The following is a 26,962-nucleotide window of genomic DNA, read 5'->3' as shown; positions in this document are numbered from 1 at the left end:
GTGGCCCATGGGCCTCTTGTTTTTTTTTTTTCAATTACTACAGAAAATATGATAGAACTAGTTCTGAGAGTTATACATAGTACTGCAGATATCCTGTTAATTTATTATCTTTGGAACGAATTAAATTGATAGTGTGGTTAAAGGAAATATTTATTTAAAATGTAATGCACTAGAGAATTTTCTCTACTATCATATATAAAGTCTATAGTTATAGAGAAAAAAATTCTTTCTTCACCGCAACTTTATATGTTTGCCATTCGATATGATTAATACCCCCCCCCCCTTACCCCCTAAATCGGTTACTTAGTCAGTACCGTATTTCCAGAATATTTTAATTAACATTTTTTTTAAAAAGTTACGGGTTTTTTTAGAACAAAAATTTCAGTCTCAAAACAAACATGCATCTAAAAAAGTAAAAAAATAATAGTAGTTCAAAATGTACACGTGTCGGCGGTGGTATTTGAAATTGGCCGAGAGTATGTTTCAAATTCAAGTGTTAATGCCCAATGTATTTTATTAATTTATTATTCAAATTTTGGAATCAAATTTAGAAATGATAAAAATAAATGTTATAACTTGTTCGAAATACTCGCACTTCGTCTTCGATGTGACGAAACTTTCACACCTGCACAGTGTCGAATGATTTTGATTGACAGGACAAGCACGTGGACTTCGTGTAAACTTGAAGCAGGAAAATAAAAACGAGTATGACTGTCAAACAAATGGATCTGATTTGTTGATAAAAAAAAGAAGTTACTTTCACTGTCTGATATATTTAGAAAAAAAAATTTCGGAGTTTTTGTTTGATATAGGTATAAACATTTAGTGAAGCCTGAAAGGAGGGGGGGGGGGCTAAAACTGAATATTACTCTCTCTCTCTCTCTCTCTCATTTGTCTGTTTAATAAAAACTATAACAGCATATTACTTAAATATCAAGTTCTGAAAATTGAATTTATATCAAATAATATGAATATGTATCTTTGTATCATCTTGTCCGAGTATAATCACGACCATCTAGAGATACATGTAGAAGTCTGCTCAATAAATCATCATGAAAAATAGAAATGACACATAATATATTATTGTATTAAATATTTAAAATACGAGCGTATCAATGCAAAACTTCCACTGACCTTTGTAATTAATTTTTTTTTTTTTGCATTACTTTACATGAAATCGCCTTGACACGGAGATATATGTATGAATGGATGTTACGACCGCTTTAATTCATTCTATAAGTCATAAGTTTTCTCTGATTTGTTATCAAATAGGAATAAACATTTTTATTTTCCACCTAAACAAAATATCTTTTATACTTCACCGTTCGGCAACAATTGCAATGTTTTATGCGATAAAAATCGTGTGATTAAAAACTTAATGTGCAAGCATCGTCTTTCTTAGGACAATTTTGGAGAATTTATTTTATTGACTTATTTATTCATTCATTTATTGGTTTACTTATTTATTATTACAGTACAAGTCGTTTTTTATCATACCGGTTTTATATCATACTTCTTTTTTTATCATAGATATTTGAAACACAAAACCATTTCTTAATAATTCATTGTAAATTTCGGCTGTTATTATCATAGGTAAAAGTGTACACTTCGCTTACTATAATAGAAAATTATCGTCCGTAATATTTTTTTTCACACCTTGGGACAATCAACAAAACAAAAGATAACACCTATCTACACCTGTGGTTCATGCACTGTCCCTTGTCTATATTACACAACGGCTTGATTGGGGAGATTAGTCACACTTCAGTGCACTTACCTGAGTGATTGATACGAAGTCTGTTTATTTTACGAAGTAGATTACATAACAACACAAAACCATTCGCAATCTTATTTTCTTCTTTTGTTAAAATCCTGAATTGTACATTGATAATAAATGTGTTTTACCAAATGTGTTGAAACTAAATTTTGTGTCAATTAACCCAGTGACCTATGTACTAACGTTAGTATATATTGGTCCCTGATTAACCCAAGCTTTCTTACGCTTGTTAATGCCTGATCAATGTTCATAATTAATTACATTTATAAAACTGTCCCATTAATTAAGAAGTGATTTTTTTATGTCTACTTTAGTTGAATAAAAGAAATGAATAAAAAAATGAAATATTGGTAGTTTGAATTGATCATATATTTAAAAATGAAAGTAGATCAAAATGAAAATAAACAAGATGGATGCCAAGAGATCTAGAAGACAGGTCGAGGTTCTTTTAGTTCTAGAGAGTTTGAAGAGTATTAAGCTTTATTTAAGTGAATTTGTTTATTACAAAAAGTTAAAACAGTAAGTAAATATTGAGAAATGATTTTCAAAAAAACTACAAAAAATTGAAATTACATGTAACATAACATGTATAATATAAATATACATCCAATAATTTATACAAACGTCATTTCATGTCAGACGTCTGACATGAATTTCAGCCGACTATGGTTATTATAAAAGTCGCTTATTATAAAGTTTTGGCCTGACAAATAAACTATGATAATAAACAAATTGTACTGTATTATTGTTTGTTTTTTGGCACCTGACATTATAATACAATTAAATAGTTTCAGTGCAAGGAAAAGATCAGAGGCATTTCGAATGTATCGTTCATCTTGCGTTCACCGTTCGTTCACCATTCACTTTGCGTTTGCGTTTGCGCTCCGTTCGCTCACCGTTCACCGTTCACACATCGTTCACCAAGTTGCGTTCAGCGTTCACACATCGTTCAATCACCGTTCGCTCTGCGTTCGTTCACCGTTCGTTCAGCGTTCGCTCACCGTTCAAGTGGGAAAGTAAAACGTTTCAGGGACTGTACTTCAATGCTTGCAGTTGTATAAATTTTGTTGAAGATAAATATTGTATGTTGTACAGTTTTGTAAAGAGAAAAACTTGTTTTTTTTATTCTCATGTTAAAAATATTAATTAATTTGTTCAGCGCTAAAAAATACTGATAAAAAAACCCAGATTACGTATATATCTAGGCTTGATGCAAAACAATCAGACAGACAGCATTCAAAGTCAAACGTTTACTTTAACTTTCAAATTATATTTTTTAAATCGTTAATATATATAATTGACATGTATTTATAAGATTTTCTAATCATGCTAATATGCCACCTTTTCACGTGTTGGTACTCTTTTTCATGTTCTATTTTATTATTCAAGTCAGGGGTCCCGGATGATGATTCTAACTTACAGATGTACAATCTAACCATTACTTCAATATAGAAGTTGATACAGTTACATGTAAATAATCAGTTTAAAATTCAGTGTCAATGAGAACAAGACAATATTACTGGGTGCGTGTAGAAGGTGTGAAATGGTCCTCACCCCTGAAATTCCAAACAATATATTCTGTAATATACATACAGGCTGTCATTGGTAGAAATTTCTTTAAATTTATTCCCAGCATGTGATTGTAAGCAAAAGATTCAATTACATGTATTTTGTGATAGATAGATCATTATGCATAGTGTGTACGATCGGCAATCCTCGGCTGACTCCGTTACACTCCAAACAGGTACATGTGCAAGCCATCCGAGGAGCTCCGAGCGATATGTGTACGATATATATAAAAAAAAATATAAAAAAATAAAGTAATGAATTATTGATGATAGTAGGATATAATTTTAAAAAACGTATAATTAAAATTAAAAAAAAACCAATAACTTTCCATTCTTCATTCCTTTCTTGAATTTTTTTTAATCATATGCAGTAAACAGACACGTATAGAAAGCAACTTCATTGGTGGAATGGAATTTTTAAAAGTTTTTTTTTAAAGAGAAAAAAAGGAAGTAATCAGACAATTTTATGATAGGTCACAAGCGTAAATAAGGCCAGGTAAAATTAAACTTTAGATTCTCATCCCTGCCCGCCCCTCTCAAAGTGCCCCGCCCCGTTGTTTTTTATTTTGGTTTTTGGGTTTCAAAAGTATTTACATGTATTTTTTACTCCGCAAGAATCACAGTCAAAATCTAAGAGTTATCTCCTGTCTGTATTAAAAGTCGCGTGGCGCTATTTATAGCACAAAAGCGGCAATAAAAGCAGTTTAAATATGTAGGGAAAAGATAATTTGCCAGGATAGAGAAGGCAGAGAAGCAAAAATAACATAAATACATCTAGAAACCATCACTGGCATGAGCAAGTTTTTAAAGAAATTTTAACCAAGTAAAAACAGACGAAGAAAATGACATCTGGTCAAGTTATAACTTAATAATCGCCAGTTGTATGTGATTTTGTTTTGTTTTTTTTTTTTAAAAAAAAGATCGTCGCAGACTTTAGAGGATAATAATGCTAAGGAAATGGTAAATCTTAAAAATGTTGAGCATACGCTTCTCAGTAGAATATTTTACAGTTTTAGACATCCTGTTTTGCAAAAATGACATATTTTAATGTTGAACGTGTTAAGTCTCAAGAACGAAAGTATGAGGACAGTGGAAATCTGTGATATTTCACACAAAGCAAAAGGAGTTGTTGGTAAAACTAAAAGGTATTTGGAAAAAGGCTGATGAGAAGTCGTGACTACTACATACAGCATATGCAATTTATTGGGATCCACACCCCATTTTGTGTGACGTGTGCCGTATCTACATGTACTTGAAAATTCATTAATAAAAACTATAAATATTTAATATTCTATAACAAGAATCTTCTGTAGATATTTAAAAGAATAATAATAAAATATATTCATATTGCCATTAACATAATGTGAAAATTTTGTGTAAGAAGAGCGTTATGTAAATATTTTCAATAATAAAAAATAAAAAATAAAATCCACCCACCCGCCCCAATTTTTTAGCAGATTAGGATGAGAATCTAAATTTTAAATTTATGTGGCCTTAGCATTGATTTTACAATATCGCAGTGTAAATTGAGATAGGTCTATGGCAACACTAACAAGGGGGATGTACAGCTTCCAAATATTAAATTCTCCTGATCCTCTGCAAATACATATATGAGAAAGAAAATGGAACTATTGAGATACTGTCTGAAAAAAATCTACACCACTTTACTGGTGATGTGAATTTCAAGACAATGATTCCGCACTTAAAGTGTTCAAATAAATGAGCGGGGTTTTTTTTAGAAAGGGGAGGGGGTATGGTGCAGGTACAGTCCCTGAAACGTTCTACTTTCCCACTTGAACGGTGAGCGAACGCTGAACGAACGGTGAACGAACGGTGAACGAACGCAGAGCGAACGGTGGGTGAACGATGTGTGAACGCTGAACGCAACTTGGTGAACGATGTGTGAACGGTGAACGGTGAGCGAACGCAGAACGCGAACGGAGCGCAAACGCGAGCGCAAAGTGAACGGTGAACGAACGGTGAACGCAAGATGAACGATTTATTCGGAATGCCTCTGATCTTTTCCTTGCATTGAAACTATTCTATTGTATTCTAATTCCTGGTGCTAAAAAATAAATAAATAAACAAATCAATGAAAATTGTCCTAAAAAAGACGATACATGCACATTAAGTAAAATTATTAATTTCAGTTTCTTACAATATTTTCTGCACATATATTTAAATTTAACTTTTTAATAACACGATTTTTATCGATGTAAAACATTGTAATTGTTACCGAACGCTGTAGTATAACAGATGAAATTAATCTAGTTGTAAAATAAATATGTTTATTCTTATTTGATATATAAAACCATTACAAATAATGTGGATTCTAGAAGAGAAAACTATGGACTTATAGAACGAATTACAACGGTTGTAACAACCATACAAGGCGATTCCGTGTAAAATAAAGAGAAAAAATATTTTCCATAGGTATGTGGACGTATTGCATAAATACACGTGTATTTTAAAATTTTAATGCAACAATATATTTATGAGTCCGTTTTATTTTTTATGACGATTTATTGAGCAGACTTCTACATGTATCTGTAGACATTTCCCGCCGTGATTATACTCGGACAAGATGATGCAAAGAGGCAATCATATTATTTGTTATATATTAAATTTTCACAACTTAATATTTAAGTAATATGCGGTCAAGGTTTTTATGAAACAGATAAATGAGAGAGAGAGAGAGAGAGAGAGAGAGAGAGAGAGAGATTCGGTTTTAGCCCCCCCCTTTCCTCAAATGTTTGTACCTATATCAAACAAAAATTCTTAATTTTTTTTTCTAAATATATCAGGCAGTGAAAGAAACCATTTTTTTAAATCTACAAATCCATTTGTTTTACAGTCTTAATCAGTTTTTATTTCCTTGCTTCAAGTTCACACGAAGTCCACGTGCTTGACCTGTCAATCAAAATCATTCGACACTGTGCAGGTGTGAAAGTCTCGTCACACCGAAGGCAAAGTGTTAGTCTTTCCAAGAGGTTTTAACAGTTTTTCTTATCATTTCTAGACCTGATTCCAACATTTCTAAAAAGTAAATAAATAAATGAATAAAATACATTGGGAATAAACACTTGGAAAGATTAAGCCGCTTTAGTTTGAAACATACTCCCTGCCAATTTAAAATATCACCACCGGCACATGTATATTCTGAACTACTATTGTTTAATGACTTTGTTTATATGTATGTTTGTTTTGAGACTGAAATTTTTGTGCTACAAAACACATTAAGCCTCTTTTTAAATGTTAATTAAAATGTACTGGAAATACTAACTAAGTAGCCGATTTAGGGGAAAGGGGGGGGGGGGCTCTTGATTATATCGAATGACACACATATAAAGTTACGGTGAAAAATATCATTACTGGAGAATCACCTTGGTTATATAAATGATAATCATGTTATAAAGGCATTTTTCTCTTTCTAATTAAAGACTTTATATATGTATAGTAGAAATTTTTTTTTAATGTATTACATTTTAAACAAATATTTTTTTTTGAACAACACTATCTATTTAATTCGCTCTAAAGATATTTAATTAACTGGATATCCGCAGTACTGTTTATCATTATAGAACAATTTCTAACATGTAATTCTGTATTATTTGAAAAAAATGTGATAGAAGTAAATATTTTCATATTTTTGTTGCAGTTGGTTAATTAATTGACTTCGACATTAACGATTTGTCGTCATTAACATAACAACAAAATGTTGCAGTGCTTGAAGTATCTGTATATTGTCCGTATTTAAATTTAATTTTTCAGCATCGTTCTACATAGGTACATACATGTACTTATAACAACATTTATTTTCCAGATAAATTTTATAAATAACCTAAAAGCTAAGTTAGAATAATAAAAATAAGTATTGTAGATAATTTTTTCCCATGAAATAATGATTCTTTAAACACGATATGTTATTTATTAAATTCAAAACATGTAAATCCTTACTTAAAAAAGATAAGTCCTTTCACTTCGGAGTTCCGAATGACAATAAAGACTGAACGATAAGTGAACGCTGAACGCAAGGTGAACGCAAAGTGAACGAACGAAGAGCGAACGGTGAACGCTTTGTGAACGGTGAACGCGAGCGCACGGTGAACGCTGAACGCAAAACTGTGAACGGAGAGCGAACGGAGAACGCACGGTGAACGAACGGTGAACGCACGCTGAACGAACGGTGAACGAACGGTGAGCGAACGGAAAAATGGGAAAGTAGAACGTTTCAGGGACTGTATCGTTGTGTTTTCAAAGTGGTTATGGTCGAAATAAAAAAGAAATTGATATAGTAAATTAAATACGTAAAAACGAAATTGAACAAGAAAAATCGAAAGGAAAAATAACTTATTTTAAAAAAATAAAGAAAATTAAGAGAGAATGAAGATAAAAGTAGGAATTAATCCTTGAAAGGCTGAAGTAACACCAATATTGTGCGCGACGTCTTCCCTTTCCGTAGTAATAAAAAACGAACATTAGCACACACCAAAAAAGGGGAGGGGGTAATTAAACCATTTTAAATTTTACGATATTATGAAAATTTGTAAGCTCAAGATGTCCTGCATTTGCCTGAAATAAAATAAATAAACTTCAAATCAGAAAATAAAACTAATGTACATACATGTAAGTCTGATTTAAAATTTTAGATAACCAATATCGCTCTTAATTTTCGACTTAAACAACATCAGCTTTCCCCAAAGTTACTGTGTTTAGTTTTAATTTACTAGAATTGCAATTAATGTAGGCAATGAATACAAGACCTCAAATTAATTTTGAAAATAACCACTGTTTATTATCTTCACATTTTATTACACCAGTTTTCAAACCGCAGGGTGTTGCGCAAAAGGTGAAGTCGTTCATGGCTGCCGCTTCATCCTTTATGACATGGCTACAGACAAAGTTTCCTAGCTGCTACTTTTATCCCCCCCCCCCCCAATATGTATTGACAAAAAACGCTATTGCAACTATGCTAGTATCAGAGAACTTGATTCGGATACTTAATCTCAGATGACAAACTTTGGGCATTGAGTCGCAAATTCTCGGGCCTTTCTGCCTACCGGAGAAACAACTTGGAATGTGTTACATGTACCCCCCCCCCCCCAAAAAAAACATAACAAAAAACATTGAAATAAATGCAGGGGACCACTTGACTTATCTGTAGACGGAACTCAGCCAAAAAAGACGCGATTGTCAGAGCCTAATGAGGAAAACACGTACATGGCTTTGTTCATGAACATTTTTGACAGCTGATGAAAAAAGCCATTCATGAACTATCAAAAATTAAATTAGTTTATATATTATTTTTGAAAAATTACCAGAAAATCTATAAATTGACGAGATTATACATTTTTTGGACAATTAAAGGCGTGTCTATTTTTATATTAACATATGTATTACGCAAATATATTTTTGTTTTGCTTTATCGTATGAATATTTTTTATCGGCAAACGCACAAATGAAACGTCACGTCTTTGAAGCGCTATTGTGACGTAATTACGTTCATGTCACGAAGGTCCCTTTTCGCTTGACGCAACTCATATACAATTGTAGGTAAAAATTTCTTTTGTTTACCCAAAAACATTCAATGAAGGGATAGAAATGATTTTGCACTACTTATTTTAATACTTTCATGATGTTTTCAATCATTTCATGTGACTGATAATAAAAGCATGAAAGGTTGAAGACACATATATATACAATTGTATGTAAAAATTTCTTTTGTTTACCCAAAAACATTCAATGAAGGGATAGAAATGATTTTGCACTACTTATTTTAATACTTTCATGCTGTCAATTATGTAATTATCCCAAGTATCTATTCATTATTTTACATAACTGCTTCACATTCTTTATGCTACTGTTAGTTATAGAGAAATAATAACAAGTGCTTATTAGTTTTGCTTCTTTACTAAATTCATAACAACAGGATATTTTTCATGATTTGATTTGTAGAGAGTCCTTATGCAGATTGTACAAGAACTTTGTAAGCGACCTAACCTAAACCGTACAGGGTTTGAGATGCCAACAATCTTCATTCCGAACATGAACCAGAAAAACAGCAGTTGTGTGAACCAGATTGAAGATGTGTGTCAGGACATCGAAAAAACCATCAACCAAACCATCCAGAACACACTAAACTCACTGGAGCGTGACTGTGACCAAATAGCTGAACTGGTGGAAACAAAACTAAAAAAGAATGCGTAGGTTCTTTACTGGGAAGAGATTATTGAACAGAACCAATAGACTCTGTTCATATTCATTCATCTTTACCATGAATTCCTTTTTGTAAGATATGAATTTTCTCCATGTTTAAATATTTATTGATTCTTTTCCTACTCTTGCTTGAATTGTGGTGGTAGCTTAAGCAAGTTCTGTTTTCAGTATGCTTTACAGTGACTTATCTTTGTTCTGATAAGTATACAGTCTTTACTAATTAAGGGAGGGGAAAACAAATACCCAAAAAATGAATAATTAGCAAAACCTGAACAAGCATAAATCATTACTAACAAATATGAACAACATTTTATTCCCCTTTTTTTATTTGCTATCATTTTTTTGTCTGTTCACTACTTTTGACCTTGGCCATATTTGTAGAACCTTCCTCAATACTTTATATTTTGTCAAGACATCAGATGAGGGTCATACCTAGAAGTCAGATCAGAAAATTTTCACCATCAGGGCTTCGAGTTTACAAAAAATTATCATGAACAGTTGAAGGATATATTAGAAATAAAGTACTTTATAGGTGCTATAATGTTCTTGCAGGGAGACTAGCAGTGAAAATCTCTCAGCACGATTTCGAGGGGCTAGTTTTGGCTTGCTGGGGGTCTTCATGCCATTCCTCATGCTGACCACATACCTCATCTCAACGCAAAAGAAATTTATGAAAGATTTTCTGGGAGAAAATATTTTGGACACATTGGGGATTTATTTGGTAAGAACCACAAATTCTTCTCTATTCAGGCAAATAACCAGTAGAAATTACATCACTGTACAGTCATACATGAACATTTTTTATCCATTTTTTCGTAAATTTTATTTTGAATTTAATTCTGTGCTCCTTTTTTTTATTGCAGGGTCCTTTGGCCAGAGGATGGAGAGCGATTCCTCCCCAGTATTCTAATTACATCCTATACTTCATCCTGTTCTTTACTCTTATAATGCTGCTAATTGCAAGATATGTCTCAAGGTATGATGATTTGTATTAAAGAAATGAATCCTTTCAGGCCATAGGTGTACAGAAAAGGGTCTCTAGGTAAATGCTTCCTTTAGATGTCTGCTTTGTTTATTTCAGTCTTGTAACACTTAAGCTGTGTGAGATTGAGATTGAACATTATTTGTAACTGAAAGAATGTGGAATTATGCACTGAAGGGGACGCACGTTTCAAAAATACATATTAATAGCATACTAGAACTGACTGTTGAATTCACATTCTTTGGATTTGTTCAGAATTACCATGCAGATATTGGCTTAATGTTGCCAAGGTGTCCTTGAATGAAATTAATTGAGGACTGTATCCTCTATGTGTACGTTGGTGAGGGGAGGGGGGTTAAATCAGGAAATATAGTGGCAATATTTGAAGATATTCTTTTCTAAGACCAACTCCTTAGGATAAACTAATCATTCATTTTTTATGCCCCTGCATGGAAAGAGTGGGGATGGGGTAAGTTCCCTTATTAGTCCATCCACCCAGTCATCCTGCTCAGGTTCCCTTGTAATGACATGAGAATGGTATAGGTTGGAATGATCATATTTGCGCCATGATATAGCTGATGAAGAGCCAAGATATTATTACTTTTGGGATCAGGCATCAAAGGGTGTTGCTTTTGTTTCTAGAAGTAGATGTTTTGTTTTCATGGCCATTTACTTTACAATGGTATAGTGTGGAATTCCACTTGGGACATTTTTACAGATTAGTCACATCTAAATATAAAAAAAAAATTGTCTGTGATGGGGCATCAGCATCCCCTAAGACATCTATAGTTATAGTGTAGATTCTTGTTTGTTAAAATGCTGTCCCTTGCAATAAAAATGAGGAAACAAAGATGGCTCAATATACAAAAAACAGCAAAGAAATAACAAGCAAATTTGAATGCAAGCATCTCCATGTAATTTTTAAGTTTGTTTGTATCATACTCCTGTGGCTGGGTGGAGTCACATTTCTCACAGTAAACAAAGCTACATACAGTATCTAATTTGTACACCTTCTGATGTTGTATAGTTTCCTGTTTGTTGGATTCATATTGCATTTTTTGCCAGGATGAGACACAATAGGAGTTCATAATATTACATATAAATGCATTTCATATATAGGCTTCATGTTTCAGAACTAGTACTTTCTGGTAAGCGTTACTTATTTAATAAAAAAAAATAAATACAGTACATGCATTTTATTCAAAGTTGATGGGAATGCTAAATGTTAATTTTTCTGAATCTAAAGCACTTTCTTGTATACCAATGTGGATTTTGTTTTAACTTGCTGTTGAGCTAGTCTTGATTGTAAATTTGGGTGACACCTGCTACTCAGCCCAGTTCAGTTTACTGATTCAGGTCTGAAGTACATTGAGAACTTGTTAGTTACTAGTTTTTCAGTCTATGATTTCACCTGTAAATCAACATCTGTTACAACGATTTACAAAGAACAGTGCTCTAATTAACTTGAGTCTGCGTCATAAACCTGACTTGTGTAAATACATATAATGTGTCTGGTGGGGATTTTAATAGTACTTTTGTGTGACTAACATTTTAACCTTTAAATTTTAACAGAACAGAATAATGCTTTTTTTTTTTTTACTATATTATGGATATTGCTTTCATGCATACAGTATCTCTTTGTTAGAAGACCCATGTTGAACCATTACTTGGTCCAGTGGGTCATTAGATTAATGCTGAATACAACCACTTCATGATGTTTCTCTTTCTACAGTTTTGGTTTAATTTCAAATAAACTTGCTTGAGGCACTAGTTATATACAAAATTGTGTAAATGTAAAACTGAAAAGAAGTGTTTCCAGTCCAGGTACAACTTCTGTCTTCCATTAAAATAATAATAATTTTTTTTTTGGGGGGGGGGGGTCATCTGAGAATTGATTAACTTTGTTACAGCAATGTATTTGTTAGATATTAATAAGAATTTTATTTATTTGATCTTAATCCAGAACAAAGCCAACACTCTCTCGGAAGGACAAGAAATATTTATCTGGAGTAAGAGAGTATGTGCAGAACATTGTCAAAAAGAAGAAGGTAAGGAATATGTGAAATAAATAATATGTTAAGACAACTCTCAAAGAAGAGATCAATCTTTGCTGATAATAGACCTGCCTTCCTTTTTGGTTTTAGCATGTTTCTTCCCCTTTTCATCCTTATTCATCCTTAAATTATTATAATTATTCCATAAAAATCAATTTTACGCTTTTAAAATTTCAGGCTTAAAAAATTGTGTTATTTAGAGGTTTCCTTTGTGAACAACTTATTGTTAAATTTAAGTATGACCTACTTATATGTGTAGACAAGATCTGTAAAGTGCTTTATACATCAAGGGGGCTATAGTTCTTTACGAGTACAATACCAGAAATAATCATAAGCAAGATGGCTTGGAAGAAGAAACAGGTGCAAATACATCATGTATAAACGATTAATGATAGTTGCCATTTAAAAAGGCACTGAAAGATGGAAATGTTGTGATTTGCAAGCTGTTCTCCAAATCCGTCATTAAGAGTATAGTTATAAGTTTAAGACATGTTGGGATGATAGAAAGTGGATGTTTTACAGATCATAAGATTTTTGTCAATAAATGATCAAAAAGTTATCTTTAAGTCCTTTATTGTATGATATACAAAATTGAGTCTGATTTAGTTCATATAGAATCACACTGAGATACCGAATAAAAAAAGCGAACCCCCCCCCCCCCCCCCCCCCCCCCATCAAAATTACTTCATTGTCTCTGAAATTCCAAATTTTAGATTTAGATTACACCTCTGCAATGAAAAGTGTAGACAGGTCTGAGATAAATGTAAACATTTCATTATTCCTCCTGAAAAATTGAAGGGTGGTCATTTTTTGCCCGTTCTTGTCATAACCATTTTAAAAACTTGCCTGTTTATTATTTTTGTATAAATTGATGCTTTTTGTGCTGTTTAATTCAGGATTTGTGCACAGTTTAATTTTTTATTTAAATGGCATTTCATTCATTACAGCAATCACTTTACTCGGATTATCTGAAACAGAGTGTTGCAGACCATGACTTATGATAACAGTGTCATCCAAGTTCCCAAGAACCATTCGTCTGAAAAACTTTCCCTGTTTACAGTTGAGGACTTCCCCTGTTGACATTTGAAAACTTTCCCTGTTGAGAGTGAAGAACTTTCCCTGTTGACAGTTGAGAACTTTCTCTGTAGACAGTTGATTTGTGTTCATCTCTAACATTTGTTAAATCTGTTCTCTGTCTCCTTTGTAAGATGTGTTAATTTAATTAGTACTGGGATCAAGTTATAAATATTTGAATATTTTGGGATCTTTGATGCATAATGAATGCTTTTTTCTTATTTTACAATATTGAGTTATTAAACAGTTAATTCATTCTATAAGTGAATTGTTGGAATGTATATTTGTGTTTGTTTCATTTAAAAAATGTTGGGGTCAAAAAGTGCTCTCTTTATATTTAAGTTTTTTTTATTAATCATTTGTTTGGATCAAAATAAGTAGTTTATTTAGTTTTAATGTTTCCTCGGTTCTTTTGTAAATAGTCACTGTGGTTCTAGATTCATTTCATTTATAATCATTATAAGGAACCCATTAGGGGTGTAACGATAGGATAATCCTGATATATCTTGATATACAGAGACTACATTGTATATCGTGATATCTCTTGCCATCAATTTAATTTTTTTTATACAAATTGTTTCTCTTAATTCTTAAATGGGAAATTATTATGTGAAAGGATAAATGGTGTAGATTATTTTTTCAACATTTAATTAACTCTGACACACACAAAAAAAAAAAAAAATTAAAAAAAAAACAAACGGTAATGATGGCTTAAGTAGTCAATAAAAGCACCTAAATAAGGTTCAACTAAAAAGAAAATAATTCAATGAACTCGTACTTTTTCAGACACCATCTTTGTAAATGATTCAGTTCTACAAATGCCTCTTATGATGTGTGTCTAAAAAAAAAATATGTGCAGCACACAAGAGATGTACAGCTACACCTTTTATTTATTAGAATCCATCAGGAATAAATATAAAATGCTGAAAATGTGATATTTCAGGATATTTTTTTTTACTGCAATACGTTCAGATTTTTTCTGTGTATTTCAGTATACATGTTTACTTGAATATCGTTACACCCCTAGAATAAAGCCTATTCCTGTTTGAAGGCAGCATAATTTATTTTGTGGCATGTAGAAATATATAGTGTAGAGTCATGTGGAGGTTAACATGTTCTCAGGAGTCACAAAACGTTTAATCTGTTGGCAGCTCGATTGATTAAAAATAAAGTCCTAAAATGGAATTTTTTGTTGATGTTTTTGTTTAGGTCACTCTGGTGACCTTTTGCTATCTTTTTTTTCGTCGTCATGGAATGTGTATTGTGTGTAAGCTTTTGAACATTTTTCAGCTTCTCTTGAATGACTGAATCTTTTTTAAATTTTAGTATATACATGTAGCATTTATGGGTAAAGAGGAAAAAATTAAGAATTAGGTCTGAGGGGTCATGACAGTTAATGCCATCTTCAAAAGTTTTGACTCGAGAGGAAATAAAGATTTCAAACTGTTGGTTTGTGATTATAAGCAATGAGCCTTTCATCAAAATTGTGAAATTCATGGCCCCTGGGCACAGGGTTTAGGCTCCAGGTGGGGCTAAATTGGTGATCAATATCTTGAAAATGAATTTTATCACTTTTTTAGCTCACCTGAGCCGAAGGCTCAAGTGAGCTTTTCTGATCACATTTTGTCCGTCGTCCGTCCGTCCGTCTGTCTGTCTGTCCGTCCGTCTGTAAACTTTTCACATTTTTGACTTCTTCTCAAGAACCACTGGGCCAATTTTGACCAAACTTGGTACAAAACATCCTTGAGTGAAGGGGAATTTAAATTGTTAAAATGAAGGGCCAAGTCCCCTCACAAGGGGAGAAAATCAAGAGAACACAAAAATAGGGTGGGGTCATTAAAAAATCTTCTTCTCAAGAACCACTGGGCCAGAAAAGCTGAAACTTATATGGAAGCATCCTGGGGTAGTGTAGATTCTAAATTGTTCAGATCATGACCCCCGGGGGTAGGGCGGGGCCACAATAGGGAATCCAAGTTTTACATTGAAATATATAAGAAAAATCTTTAAAAATCTTCTTCTCAAGAACCACTGGGCCAGAAAAGCTGAAACTTATATGGAAGCATCCTGGGGTAGTGTAGATTCTAAATTGTTCAGATCATGACCCCCAGGGGTAGGGCGGGGCCACAATAGGGAATCCAAGTTTTACATTGAAATATATAGGAAAAATCTTAAAAAATCTTCTTCTCAAGAACCACTGGGCCAGAAAAGCTGAAACTTATATGGAAGCATCCTGGGGGTAGTGTAGATTCTAAATTGTTCAAATCATGACCCCCGGGGGTAGGGCGGGGCCACAATAGGGAATCCAAGTTTTACATTGAAATATATAAGAAAAATCTTTAAAAATCTTCTTCTCAAGAACCACTGGGCCAGAAAAGCTGAAACTTATATGGAAGCATCCTGGGGTAGTGTAGACTCTAAATTGTTCAGATCATGACCCCCGGGGGTAGGGCGGGGCCACAATAGGGAATCCAAGTTTTACATTGAAATATATAAGAAAAATCTTTAAAAATCTTCTTCTCAAGAACCACTGGGCCAGAAAAGCTGAAACTTATATGGAAGCATCCTGGGGTAGTGTAGATTCTAAATTGTTCAGATCATGACCCCCAGGGGTAGGGCGGGGCCACAATAGGGAATCCAAGTTTTACATTGAAATATATAGGAAAAATCTTAAAAAATCTTCTTCTCAAGAACCACTGGGCCAGAAAAGCTGAAACTTATATGGAAGCATCCTGGGGTAGTGTAGATTCTAAATTGTTCAAATCATGACCCCCGGGGGTAGGGCGGGGCCACAATAGGGAATCCAAGTTTTACATTGAAATATATAAGAAAAATCTTTAAAAATCTTCTTCTCAAGAACCACTGGGCCAGAAAAGCTGAAACTTATATGGAAGCATCCTGGGGTAGTGTAGATTCTAAATTGTTCAGATCATGACCCCCGGGGGTAGGGCGGGGCCACAATAGGGAATCCAAGTTTTACATTGAAATATATAAGAAAAATCTTTAAAAATCTTCTTCTCAAGAACCACTGGGCCAGAAAAGCTGAAACTTATATGGAAGCATCCTGGGGTAGTGTAGATTCTAAATTGTTCAGATCATGACCCCCAGGGGTAGGGTGGGGCCACAATAGGGAATCCAAGTTTTACATTGAAATATATAGGAAAAATCTTAAAAAATCTTCTTCTCAAGAACCACTGGGCCAGAAAAGCTGAAACTTATATGGAAGCATCCTGGGGTAGTGTAGATTCTAAATTGTTCAAATCATGACCCCCGGGGGTAGGGCGGGGCCACAATAGGAAAATCCAAGTTTTACATTGAAATATATAAGAAAAATCTTTAAAAATCTTCTTCTCAAGAACCACTGGGCCAGAAAAGCTGAAACTTATATGGAAGCATCCTGGGGTAGTGTAGATTCTAAATTGTTCAGATCATGACCCCCGGGGGTAGGGCGGGGCCACAATAGGGAATCCAAGTTTTACATTGAAATATATAAGAAAAATCTTAAAAAATCTTCTTCTCAAGAACCACTGGGCCAGAAAAGCTGAAACTTATATGGAAGCATCCTGGGGTAGTGTAGATTCTAAATTGTTCAGATCATGACCCCCGGGGGTAGGGCGGGGCCACAATAGGGAATCCAAGTTTTACATTGAAATATATGAGAAAAATCTTTAAAAATCTTCTTCTCAAGAACCACTGGGCCAGAAAAGCTGAAACTTATATGGAAGCATCCTGGGGTAGTGTAGATTCTAAATTGTTCAGATCATGACCCCCGGGGGTAGGGCGGGGCCACAATAGGGAATCCAAGTTTTACATTGAAATATATAGGAAAAATCTTTAAAAATCTTCTTCTCAAGAACCACTGGGCCAGAAAAGCTGAAACTTATATGGAAGCATCCTGGGGTAGTGTAGATTCTAAATTGTTCAGATCATGACCCCCGGGGGTAGGGCGGGGCCACAATAGGTATATTAAAAGGGGGAAATCTGGTAAAGAAGAGCAAAGCCAAAGTTACTCAGGTGAGCGATGTGGCCCATGGGCCTCTTGTTATCTTTTATACAGTGGACATCAGTCAAATGATACTGTTTTCATATCAACAGTTGTGACATCACAATGGCTTTTACATAAAAATGATGAAGTCATATCAAGTGGATTCATATACATGTAATACAAAAACTGTGTAAAAAATGAGATAGCTATTAAAGCATGACAAGAATCTCCCATGGTTTGTGGTTGGATATGATTTTTATACAGTGAGTTGTGTTTTCTGTGCCCAAGCCTTGGCAAGGGGATCAGTGATGCTGAAAATCCTTAAATTTATGGACAAAACACAATAATGAATGAAAATAAATACCAATGGGTCATCTGCTGACTTGTATGATCTAGAATCATAACATATATACTGACCTCACAAAACTACAAAGAAATCAACATTGCTCTCTATCCTTTAAATGGAAAAAGAAAGAGGTTTGATAATAAGTATGTTCATTGCTCCTGAGATTAATCCTGGATTTGCTGACATGGTGACCTTGACCTATGACCTACAGTTTAAAAATATCAGTTTTCCCTATAAGCAATGAAGTTAAGCATTTTTACTGACTGCTATAAGACATTTCAAAAAACTATAAAGTCAGATCTGGTAGTTTTGTTACTGTTCAAGTATGAGTTGACATGAAAAATCATACGATTAAAGATCACTTTTGAGGATAGCCAACCTGTAATGTGCATCAAAGTCTCATACTTCACCATCAATAACATGCCTAGAGTTTTTCCCTATCATAGGCTGCTTTCTTGCTAGGCCCTAGTAATTTACACATAAAGCATTTGATGCAATTTTAATGGAGTGCATCCCTAGATGCATGCATCATTCTTGCTGCTTTGACTACAGAATAGACCAGCCTGAGTGTTTGGCCACCAAAGGTTAGATGCTGCCTCAGATGTGTGATTCATCCATGCAAGTTTAATCCAAGTAGAACTTTGTAGTTATTTAGGAAATGGATGGCTCCCAATAATATAACCTGGTTATTCATCCAGAAAATCATTGTCAGTTGCATAATCTGAAGCCAAATCATCTGATGCATCATCCATACAGGAATCAATACTGCTAAATATTTTGGTGCTAATCGATAAGACCTTCATACTAATTGTAAATACATGTACCATAAAACTACATCATACATGCTCCTCAAACCATTCATAAAGAACGAGGGCGCTTTTGATTGACATTCGGCAGGAATCTGGGCGCACTTGAAAAGTAAAAATTTCATTGATCTGTCACATAAAATTTTAGCATTCTTTTGCTGTATTGGGTTCCTGTGAAATAGGAAATGGAAATATTTTCCCGCTATTGTATTTTGATTTGCTAAAAAAGAACTTGAAAATTGGCTAGATGAGTCATTTGGTACAAAATGTTACATTTTCATCTCTCCATGATTTTGGAACGTTATTTGTGTGCATTTTAATTCAAAGAAACGAACAAATATTTGTAAAAAATGGAGAGAAGACCCAGAGACAATAAAAAATGAACTTTTTCCAAAAAAATTCCAACGTGTAAATGCGGTGCTTCATTGTCGCTTTAAAAACACCATAAGCGTGTGGAGTGGTGATAGCTCAGTAGTATGCGTAACCCGTCCAGTGCAATGAAAAATACATATTTTTGGTTCGATCCTCGCACGGAGCGTTAATATTTTTTTTAGTACAAACAATCAATTCTTTTGTCAGTTTAATTTTGTGTACTGATTTATTTTCAAATAGATAAATTCTGGTTCTGTTGCACCGAAAGTGAAAGCAATTTTTCCAACCTACTGACACTTTAATATATACATGTAATTGCATTTAACTATACCCCATAGGTGTTTATTACTTATGTGAAGCGTTACTAAGTTTTACATGTAGTAATTATTAAGATAAGCGGACTGATATATTAAATTCGACACAGTTTTTCAAACTAAATATAACATTTTCCCATGTGCGTAACTTTGTAAAGTGTGTCCAGCTGTGGTCAGCCGACCAAATCGTAGACATTTAAACTATAAATGTTTCGTACGCCTTATTCCTGCAGATCACACGCCAAACACGCCCATCTTCTTTATACAACCCCTGGAGGGAGGTGTGCCTCTCTATAATTTCTTAAATTAAGGAAAGTCTTGATAAAACATGCTATTCAGCCCATATTAATACATTGTGATTTTCTGTATTCATTTACTTTTAAAAGTTTGTAACCCCCCAGCCCTTCAACTGGAAATCTTGGATCCACTCCCCAGTAATCCAAAATTTATACTGATGTGCATTATTACAAATATTCCTTAAATGGTAAAGCTGTGACTTTTATTTAATGATTGAGCAAATAGGATCAAGCTGTATAATGACCAATAATAAATGGATGACACAAAACTAAGGATGTCAAATTTGTCAATGATTCAAAGTCAAATATTCAAGAGTATTTGAATATACATGTATTCAAATATTTGATAAAATAAAATAAGTTCTAAATTATTTCAAATACATTAATCAACCTACCCTCAGGTAGTGACAGGTTTTGTATCAGTATTTGGAAGTAAAATTGGTGAGGAAAAGTAGTTTCAGAGGAGAAGATTTTTGAAAATGTTTATGCTACAACTGCAGAATCAGGAGAACTTGGCATATCAGGGGCCACAACTTCAAGATAGGTGAACAGATTTCAATGAAACTTGCTTGGTAGCTAGATCTTGCCATCCTGATTATTTCCACCTCCAAGATTTTGCTTATCTGCATCAATGTCCGAGTAATATGCAAAAAACTGTGTATCTTTCTCTCCTATGTTCTATATATAGTAAGAATGGCCTTATGTTTTGATAAGTTCAAAATAAAAAAATACGGAGCTTTTATAGAGGACATGCCCCATACCATTTCTTCTATGTCCATAGGACATGAATGTCCAACCCTGGGTCCATTAGTAATGCAATATTAAAATTTGTATTAGTGCATAAAGTTTGATGGAAACATCTTGAATAGTTTCTTTAAAACCGAAATTTAATACACAATAAATAATAAAGTCAAAGGTCATTGGAAAGGTCAAGGTAAAAAAAAACGGACACAGTTGATAAATTCTCACCAAATATGCATCAATGTATAAGATTACATAAAAAAATCTGAAATCAATATTTCTTTGAAACTGAGCTAAACACAAATTTGAAAAAAGTGAGGTCAATATAAAAGGAAACGCAACTTGAGGTCAAAAATGTTGATGCCATTGAATACTCTCATCAATATGTATAAGCATATAAATTTTGATAAAAATATATGAAATAGTCTCTTTGAAATTTAGCTACACACAAATTTTAAGTCAAAGGAAAGGTCAAGGTCAAAATGTTGATGCAGTTGAATAGCTCTCACAAATGTGTATTAGCATATTGGGTTTGATTAAAATATCTTTGATAGTTTCTTTGAAACTGAGCTTAATACTATTTTAAGAAAAGTGAGGTCAAGGTCTAAGGAAAGGTCAAGGCAAAACACATTGATGCTGTTGAACAGCTTGTATAAGCATATAAGGTTTGATAAAAATAACTTCAGTTTCTTTTAAATTGATATAATCACTAATTTGAGAAAGTGAGGTCAAAGGAAAGATCAATGCTAAAAAATGTTGATGCAGTTGAATAGCTCTCATCAGCATATGAAGTTTTGATAAAATATCTTGAAAAGATCTTTGAAATCTAGCTAAACACAGATTTAAGAAAAGCAAATTCAGAGTCAAAAGAAATGTCAAGGTCAAAAAATGTTGATGAAGTTGAATCGTTCTCATCAGTATGTATCAACATATAAAGTTTGTTTAGAATCTTTGAAACTCAGCTTAACACTTATTTAGGAAAAGTGAGGACAAGGTTACAGGGAGGGTCAAGGTCAAAAATTGTTGATGCAGTTGAAGAATGCTCATCAATATGCATCAGCATCTAAAGTTTGATAAAGATGTCTTGAATAGTTACTTTGAAACTGCATGAGGTAAACGGAAAGTGTGATGGAAGATGGGCATGACAAACACTTTATGCCCCAGCCATATTCATGGCGGGGCATAATACAGCTTCAGAAAAATCTCCCCAGTAGTTTCAGAGGGGAACATTTTTGAAAAAGTTTATGAAGACAATGAACAGTGATGACACCAAGTGAAGGCATAGGTTAACTTGGCCTAATGGGCCAGGTGAGCTAAAAAAAAAATTCATGTGTTCATGTTTGAATCATAAATTTGCATTCCAATATCAACTCATCAAAGGAATATTTGAATATTCAAATATTCATTGATGTCCATTCATAAAACTATAAACAGCCTTATACAAGATACTGCACATGACCTATATTTCTTATGATAGGGTTTTATTTTCATTCCCTTAAATTATGTCTCCATTTTGGAGGTAATTTACATGGGTCATACATCCAAGAGATGTGCACTTCTTAATTGCTGCATTTGAGCACAGTGTTCTAGACTGATGAATTAGTTGAAGTTCTTGAAGCAGATCCATTTCAAAGGTACAAGCCCAGCCTGAACTAAACACATACAGGAATGCTTACTACCAGTGCAGATTTAGACTGAATTGTTTAAAAATTCCAAATGGGCGTTTATGTACTCTCAAAATGATTAAGTTAACAACCCAATTAAAAACTCATTAAGTAAGAGAATTTGCCTTATTTTAGATGATAGTCTCCACATTTATTTTAAAATCTGTTTAAGGAAGCTCTTAACACCAGTGAAAAGTGCTTTTTAGACTTTGAGAAAAATATGTCATATAAAGGTGTACATATTGAGTGTATCTAGTTACATTTTCTACATAGGGTACCTGCCTTATCTCCCCCCCCCCCCCCCCCCCCCAATTGTTTAAAGACAATGAACTATCTGTGAACATAAATCTGCATTGTTTACTTACACTGGGAAAATTAATGGAAATAATGTATTCAGTTACCTTTGGTCTAATTATTGAATAAGTGTTAAAAATACTTTATTAATCCATTATAAATTATGTCATTAAATGTAGATTCCCATGTATGCTATCTTGCTCTTAAGGACATTGGCAAGGTTCCTGGTTATTGTATAGAATTTTTCAAGAACTTTTGAGTAGGTTTAAATGTACTAAATAGGCTATATTCTGGATCGTTTTACCTACCAATCCAGCATTCTTTTTTAGATTTTGTCAAATTAGTGTTTTTACAATTCGTAATGCATTTCCTATGTAAAATGTTGATAAAAGGGACCTACATAATTTTTCACCATAATATTTCTTCAAAACACATTTATTTCATACAGTTTTTGTATTATATACATTATTGTAACTTCATTTCCTATGACTTCTAGATATTTTGGTTGAAAATGTATATACAGAAACAAGACATGGATATACCGGCACCGATCATCATTTTTGAGTTGCGTCCCTTAACAGCTAAAATTGGTCAAGAGACTGGTTGGTTGTTTTTATCATGTAATTGACTGAATTGATTGAAACACATTGTCATAAAAATATTGGCATGGATTTATTTTTAACTTTTATTCGTAATTACTAAATGCTGATTCCTTCACACGACCTAAGAACTGTTCTCAGTCGGCATGGTCGACCTACCTGTCAGCATGTCACATCTATGCCCTTCCCAGCATACTGAGCATAACTATGGTAAATGACGACCTGTTTGCTCTTTGTCCCTGAATACAATGTACAACAAAACCATTACTACTTTTCTTTCTTGCTGTATAGATGATTCTACCCGTTGAAGAAGTACACGTGCTTTTGTTTACCTCTATAACATACGTTTTATTGGTTTTCACCGCTTAGAGAATTCTACACGGGAGATCACTCTTAATCACTATTTTACAAGTGAAAAAACCCATGTATTAAACCTTTTTTCTCCGGAAAGCCCTGACTTGGCCAATGTCCTTAAGGTCAGACCACTCTAGCTACATGAAGGTAGCCTTCAATATTAGAACTCTTTGGTATGCAGTGTTTACAGCTTCCTTAATCCATTTTTTTAAACATTGTCTAACTTTGCACTGGCACAAACATAAATAAAACAATAATCCATTTTTCTTTTAAATCTCTTCATTCTTCTTTTCTTTCACAAGACACACAACATTGTAAAAGGAGTTGTTAAAAATTCAAACAGTACATGTACTTGTACATGCTTCAATAAAATTCTAATGAATATAAATTGTAATTTAAAAATAGTGCAAGACCAGCTTATTGTATCAGATTTCTACAACTTATGGTAGATAAATAATTAAAAAGCCACCCCAGGACTAGGGGGCAAATCAAGTACATTCACCTCCACCCCAGGACTGGGGCAGATCAAGTACCTTCACCCCAGGACCGGGGTACCTTCATCCCAGGACTGGAGGAGGTCAAGTATCCTACTGACCAATGGAATGTCATTCTGGTCATATGATAACACAAGTTTTTACACCATACTTCAGTATATAATATTTCTGCTTATGCATTCCTGTACACAAGTCCTTTTCATTAAAAAAAAAAGACTATAAAATTAACTTTTAAATACTGGTATCTAAAAAAAATTCCTAAATAGAAAAAAATATCACAATGCTTTTCCAAACATTTGAATGCCTGCATAGTCACAAAACTTTTTTTTTCAAGTTTCATCAACATATTGCTATGTTCTTTGTGTGCCTGTATATTACACAAATGATTTTAATCAATAATAAAGTGCTAATAAAAGATCTACAATCACCATACAGCTTAAATTGCCTGGCTTATCAATGAAAAACAAAATACAATAACACACACTATAACTGCTTTAAATCTTCTACGTACAATGTTCTAAAATTCATGGTATTCTGAAAAAAATGTCAACAATGCTATAGTTTTCTTCCTAAAAAAACCACAAAGTAAAATCGTGAGAAGTATATTACATTATTTATTACATGTACGAAGTCACAAAACATGCATCCTCGTTATTCTTCAATTCATTCAATTTAAAATGCAATCTAAATACAGTAAAACTTAGTTATAAGGAAGTCACTGGGACCTCAAATTCTCCTTCCTTATAACTGAGGTTCTTTATATCCATATAAGAAAATAGTGAAAAGATCTCTTTGAGATTCATAAAAAGTTCCTTATAATCAAGATTTCCTTATAAGTGAGTTCTATATAACCGAGTTTTACTGTAAAACTTTTTTTAAAACTATTTTTCTCAATAACTAAATATACATGCTTTTTCAGAATTCAGGAGAAAACTATATGTATGAAAAAAAAAACCAACAAAAAATTGTAGTTCTTATTTAAACTAGGAACAACTCAACAGCATAGTAAGTACTGGCCCCACATCTGACATAAAATTCAAAACATGGGTGAAATTTTTTTATGTTCCTAATGAAGAATTTAAAGTCATAGGCCTACATGCTTCAGAACCAATAATTATTTTCATTTGCAGCATCACAAAAGAGGTGATGTCTTAGAAATTTGACTGATTTTTCCCAATATGTAATTTATCAATTTATCAAGACAGGTTTTCATAAACAAAATGTTGGCAATGCATGAAATTAATGAAAATTTAAGAAAATTGAAGAAGTTCAGGAATGGAGTAAATTCATGTTTTTTCTGTGATATTTATGCCCTCATTCACTTGAAATGATTACCTGTTTTCATTTCAAGCATATTTAACACAGGTTTTGTCTTTGAACTAGACAGCACTGTTTTTGAGTCATCAAAAAGGGGGAACAAAAGAAAAGAATGTATGTTATGATCATTCAAATTGCATGGTTCTACTTGATATTCAAATGTCCTTACATCTGCTTAATCCTCGATAATTTGATAAGTCCACTATGTACAACTTAATAGTGAAATTTTCACCCCTATTTGAAATGTACATAATAAAACAAAGAAAAAAAAAATTGACAAAAATTGGTATAAAACAATGGTTCAGTACAACAAATATTATTATGCCTTATTCTTACAATTACCCTAATTTCTCAGATTAATATTAAATTTAATATGGTTGAAGAGGTTCCTTTTTCTCTGCATTGACATGAAGAACCATGTCTCCATTACTCAGACTCGGATATGAGGCATCTGTATGTTCTTCTAATGGTGACACAATGGAGTTTCTCAATTTCTGTAAAAAAAGTAAACAACTTTTAGGTAACAACTAGACTAGCCATCACAATGATGGGAAGAAAGGGTTTTGTGGATATGTGAAAAAAAATCGAAGGATCAAAGTTGAGAAATTTGTACAGCCTGTTTTGTCCTATCCTTATAAAGACTGACAGTTTAATAAGACTTATCATTTTCCTCCACAAGACTAATGAGGCAAGCATATCAAATTAACAACAAATAGAATGCTCATACTCAGCTTCATTAAGGAAGGCCTGGGTTCACACTTCCTTAACATAGCTAAGAAATGCCATGACACAAAAGCCAACAAGGCAAACATATCTAACTGCCAATGACAGAAAACCTAACGAGGGCAGTATATCAAATTTAGTGAAACATCAACAGCAATGCTTACAAGGCAGCATATACCGGGTAAATTCATCACCTACTGGAAAGTTAACAAGGCCAGCATATCAAATCATCACCTACAGGAAAATTAACAAGGCAGCATATCAAATCATCACCTACAGGAAAATTAACAAGGCAGCATATCAAACCATCACCCACGGGAAAGTTAACAAGACCAACATATCAAATAATCACCTACAGGAAAGTTATTAAGGCCAGTATGTGAAATCATCACCTACAGGAAAGATATCAAGACCAGCATACATGTATCAAATCATTACCTACTGAAAAGTTAACAAGGTCAGCATATTAAATCATCACCTACAGGAAAGTTAACAAGGTCAGCATATCAAATCATCACCCACGGGAAAGTTAACAAAGCCAGCATATCAAATCATCACCTACTGAAAAGTTAACAAGGCCACTATATCAAATCATCACCTACAGGAAAGATATCAAGACCAGCATACATGTATCAAATCATTACCTACTGAAAAGTTAACAAGGCCAGCATATCAAATCATCACCTACTGAAAAGTTAACAAGGCCACTATATCAAATCATCACCTACAGGAAAGTTAACAAAGCCAGCATATCAAATCATCACCTACTGAAAAGTTAACAAGGCCAGCATATCAAATCATCACCTACTGAAAAGTTAACAAGGCCAGTATATCAAATCATCACCTACAGGAAAGTTAACAAGGCCACTATATCAAATCATCACCTACAGGAAAGTTAACAAGGCCAGCATATCAAATCATCACCTACTGAAAAGTTAACAAGGCCAGCATATCAAATCATCACCTACTGAAAAGTTAACAAAGCCAGC

The 26,962-nt window shown here is 33.4% G+C and overlaps 2 protein-coding genes across 2 annotated transcripts in view; one reads left to right on the top strand and one right to left on the bottom strand.

Moving 5' to 3' along the window:
- The window catches only part of LOC133205466 (uncharacterized), a 47,111-nt gene extending 32,255 nt beyond the window's left edge, over positions 1 to 14,856 (top strand). Inside the window, exons 7-11 of the mRNA XM_061341287.1 lie at positions 9,301 to 9,548; positions 10,114 to 10,282; positions 10,425 to 10,537; positions 12,507 to 12,591; positions 13,545 to 14,856. Of these exons, the coding sequence (XP_061197271.1) occupies positions 9,301 to 9,548; positions 10,114 to 10,282; positions 10,425 to 10,537; positions 12,507 to 12,591; positions 13,545 to 13,598 (669 nt within the window). The 3' untranslated portion in view covers positions 13,599 to 14,856. The remainder of the gene's footprint in view (positions 1 to 9,300; positions 9,549 to 10,113; positions 10,283 to 10,424; positions 10,538 to 12,506; positions 12,592 to 13,544) is intronic.
- An 8,844-nt stretch (positions 14,857 to 23,700) lies between these two features.
- The window catches only part of LOC133205682 (sodium- and chloride-dependent GABA transporter ine-like), a 41,312-nt gene continuing 38,050 nt past the window's right edge, over positions 23,701 to 26,962 (bottom strand). Inside the window, exon 14 of the mRNA XM_061341535.1 lies at positions 23,701 to 25,744. Coding sequence (XP_061197519.1) covers positions 25,619 to 25,744 — 126 coding nt within the window. The 3' untranslated portion in view covers positions 23,701 to 25,618. The remainder of the gene's footprint in view (positions 25,745 to 26,962) is intronic.

Source organism: Saccostrea echinata, unplaced genomic scaffold (assembly GCF_033153115.1).
Source record: "Saccostrea echinata isolate AGI-Se365-2 ecotype Australia unplaced genomic scaffold, CSIRO_AGI_Sech_v1 ptg000054l, whole genome shotgun sequence".
In the NCBI taxonomy this organism is placed as follows: domain Eukaryota; kingdom Metazoa; phylum Mollusca; class Bivalvia; order Ostreida; family Ostreidae; genus Saccostrea; species Saccostrea echinata.
Note: the sequence above shows the minus strand (reverse complement) of the source record. Positions and strands in the feature narration are given on the sequence as shown.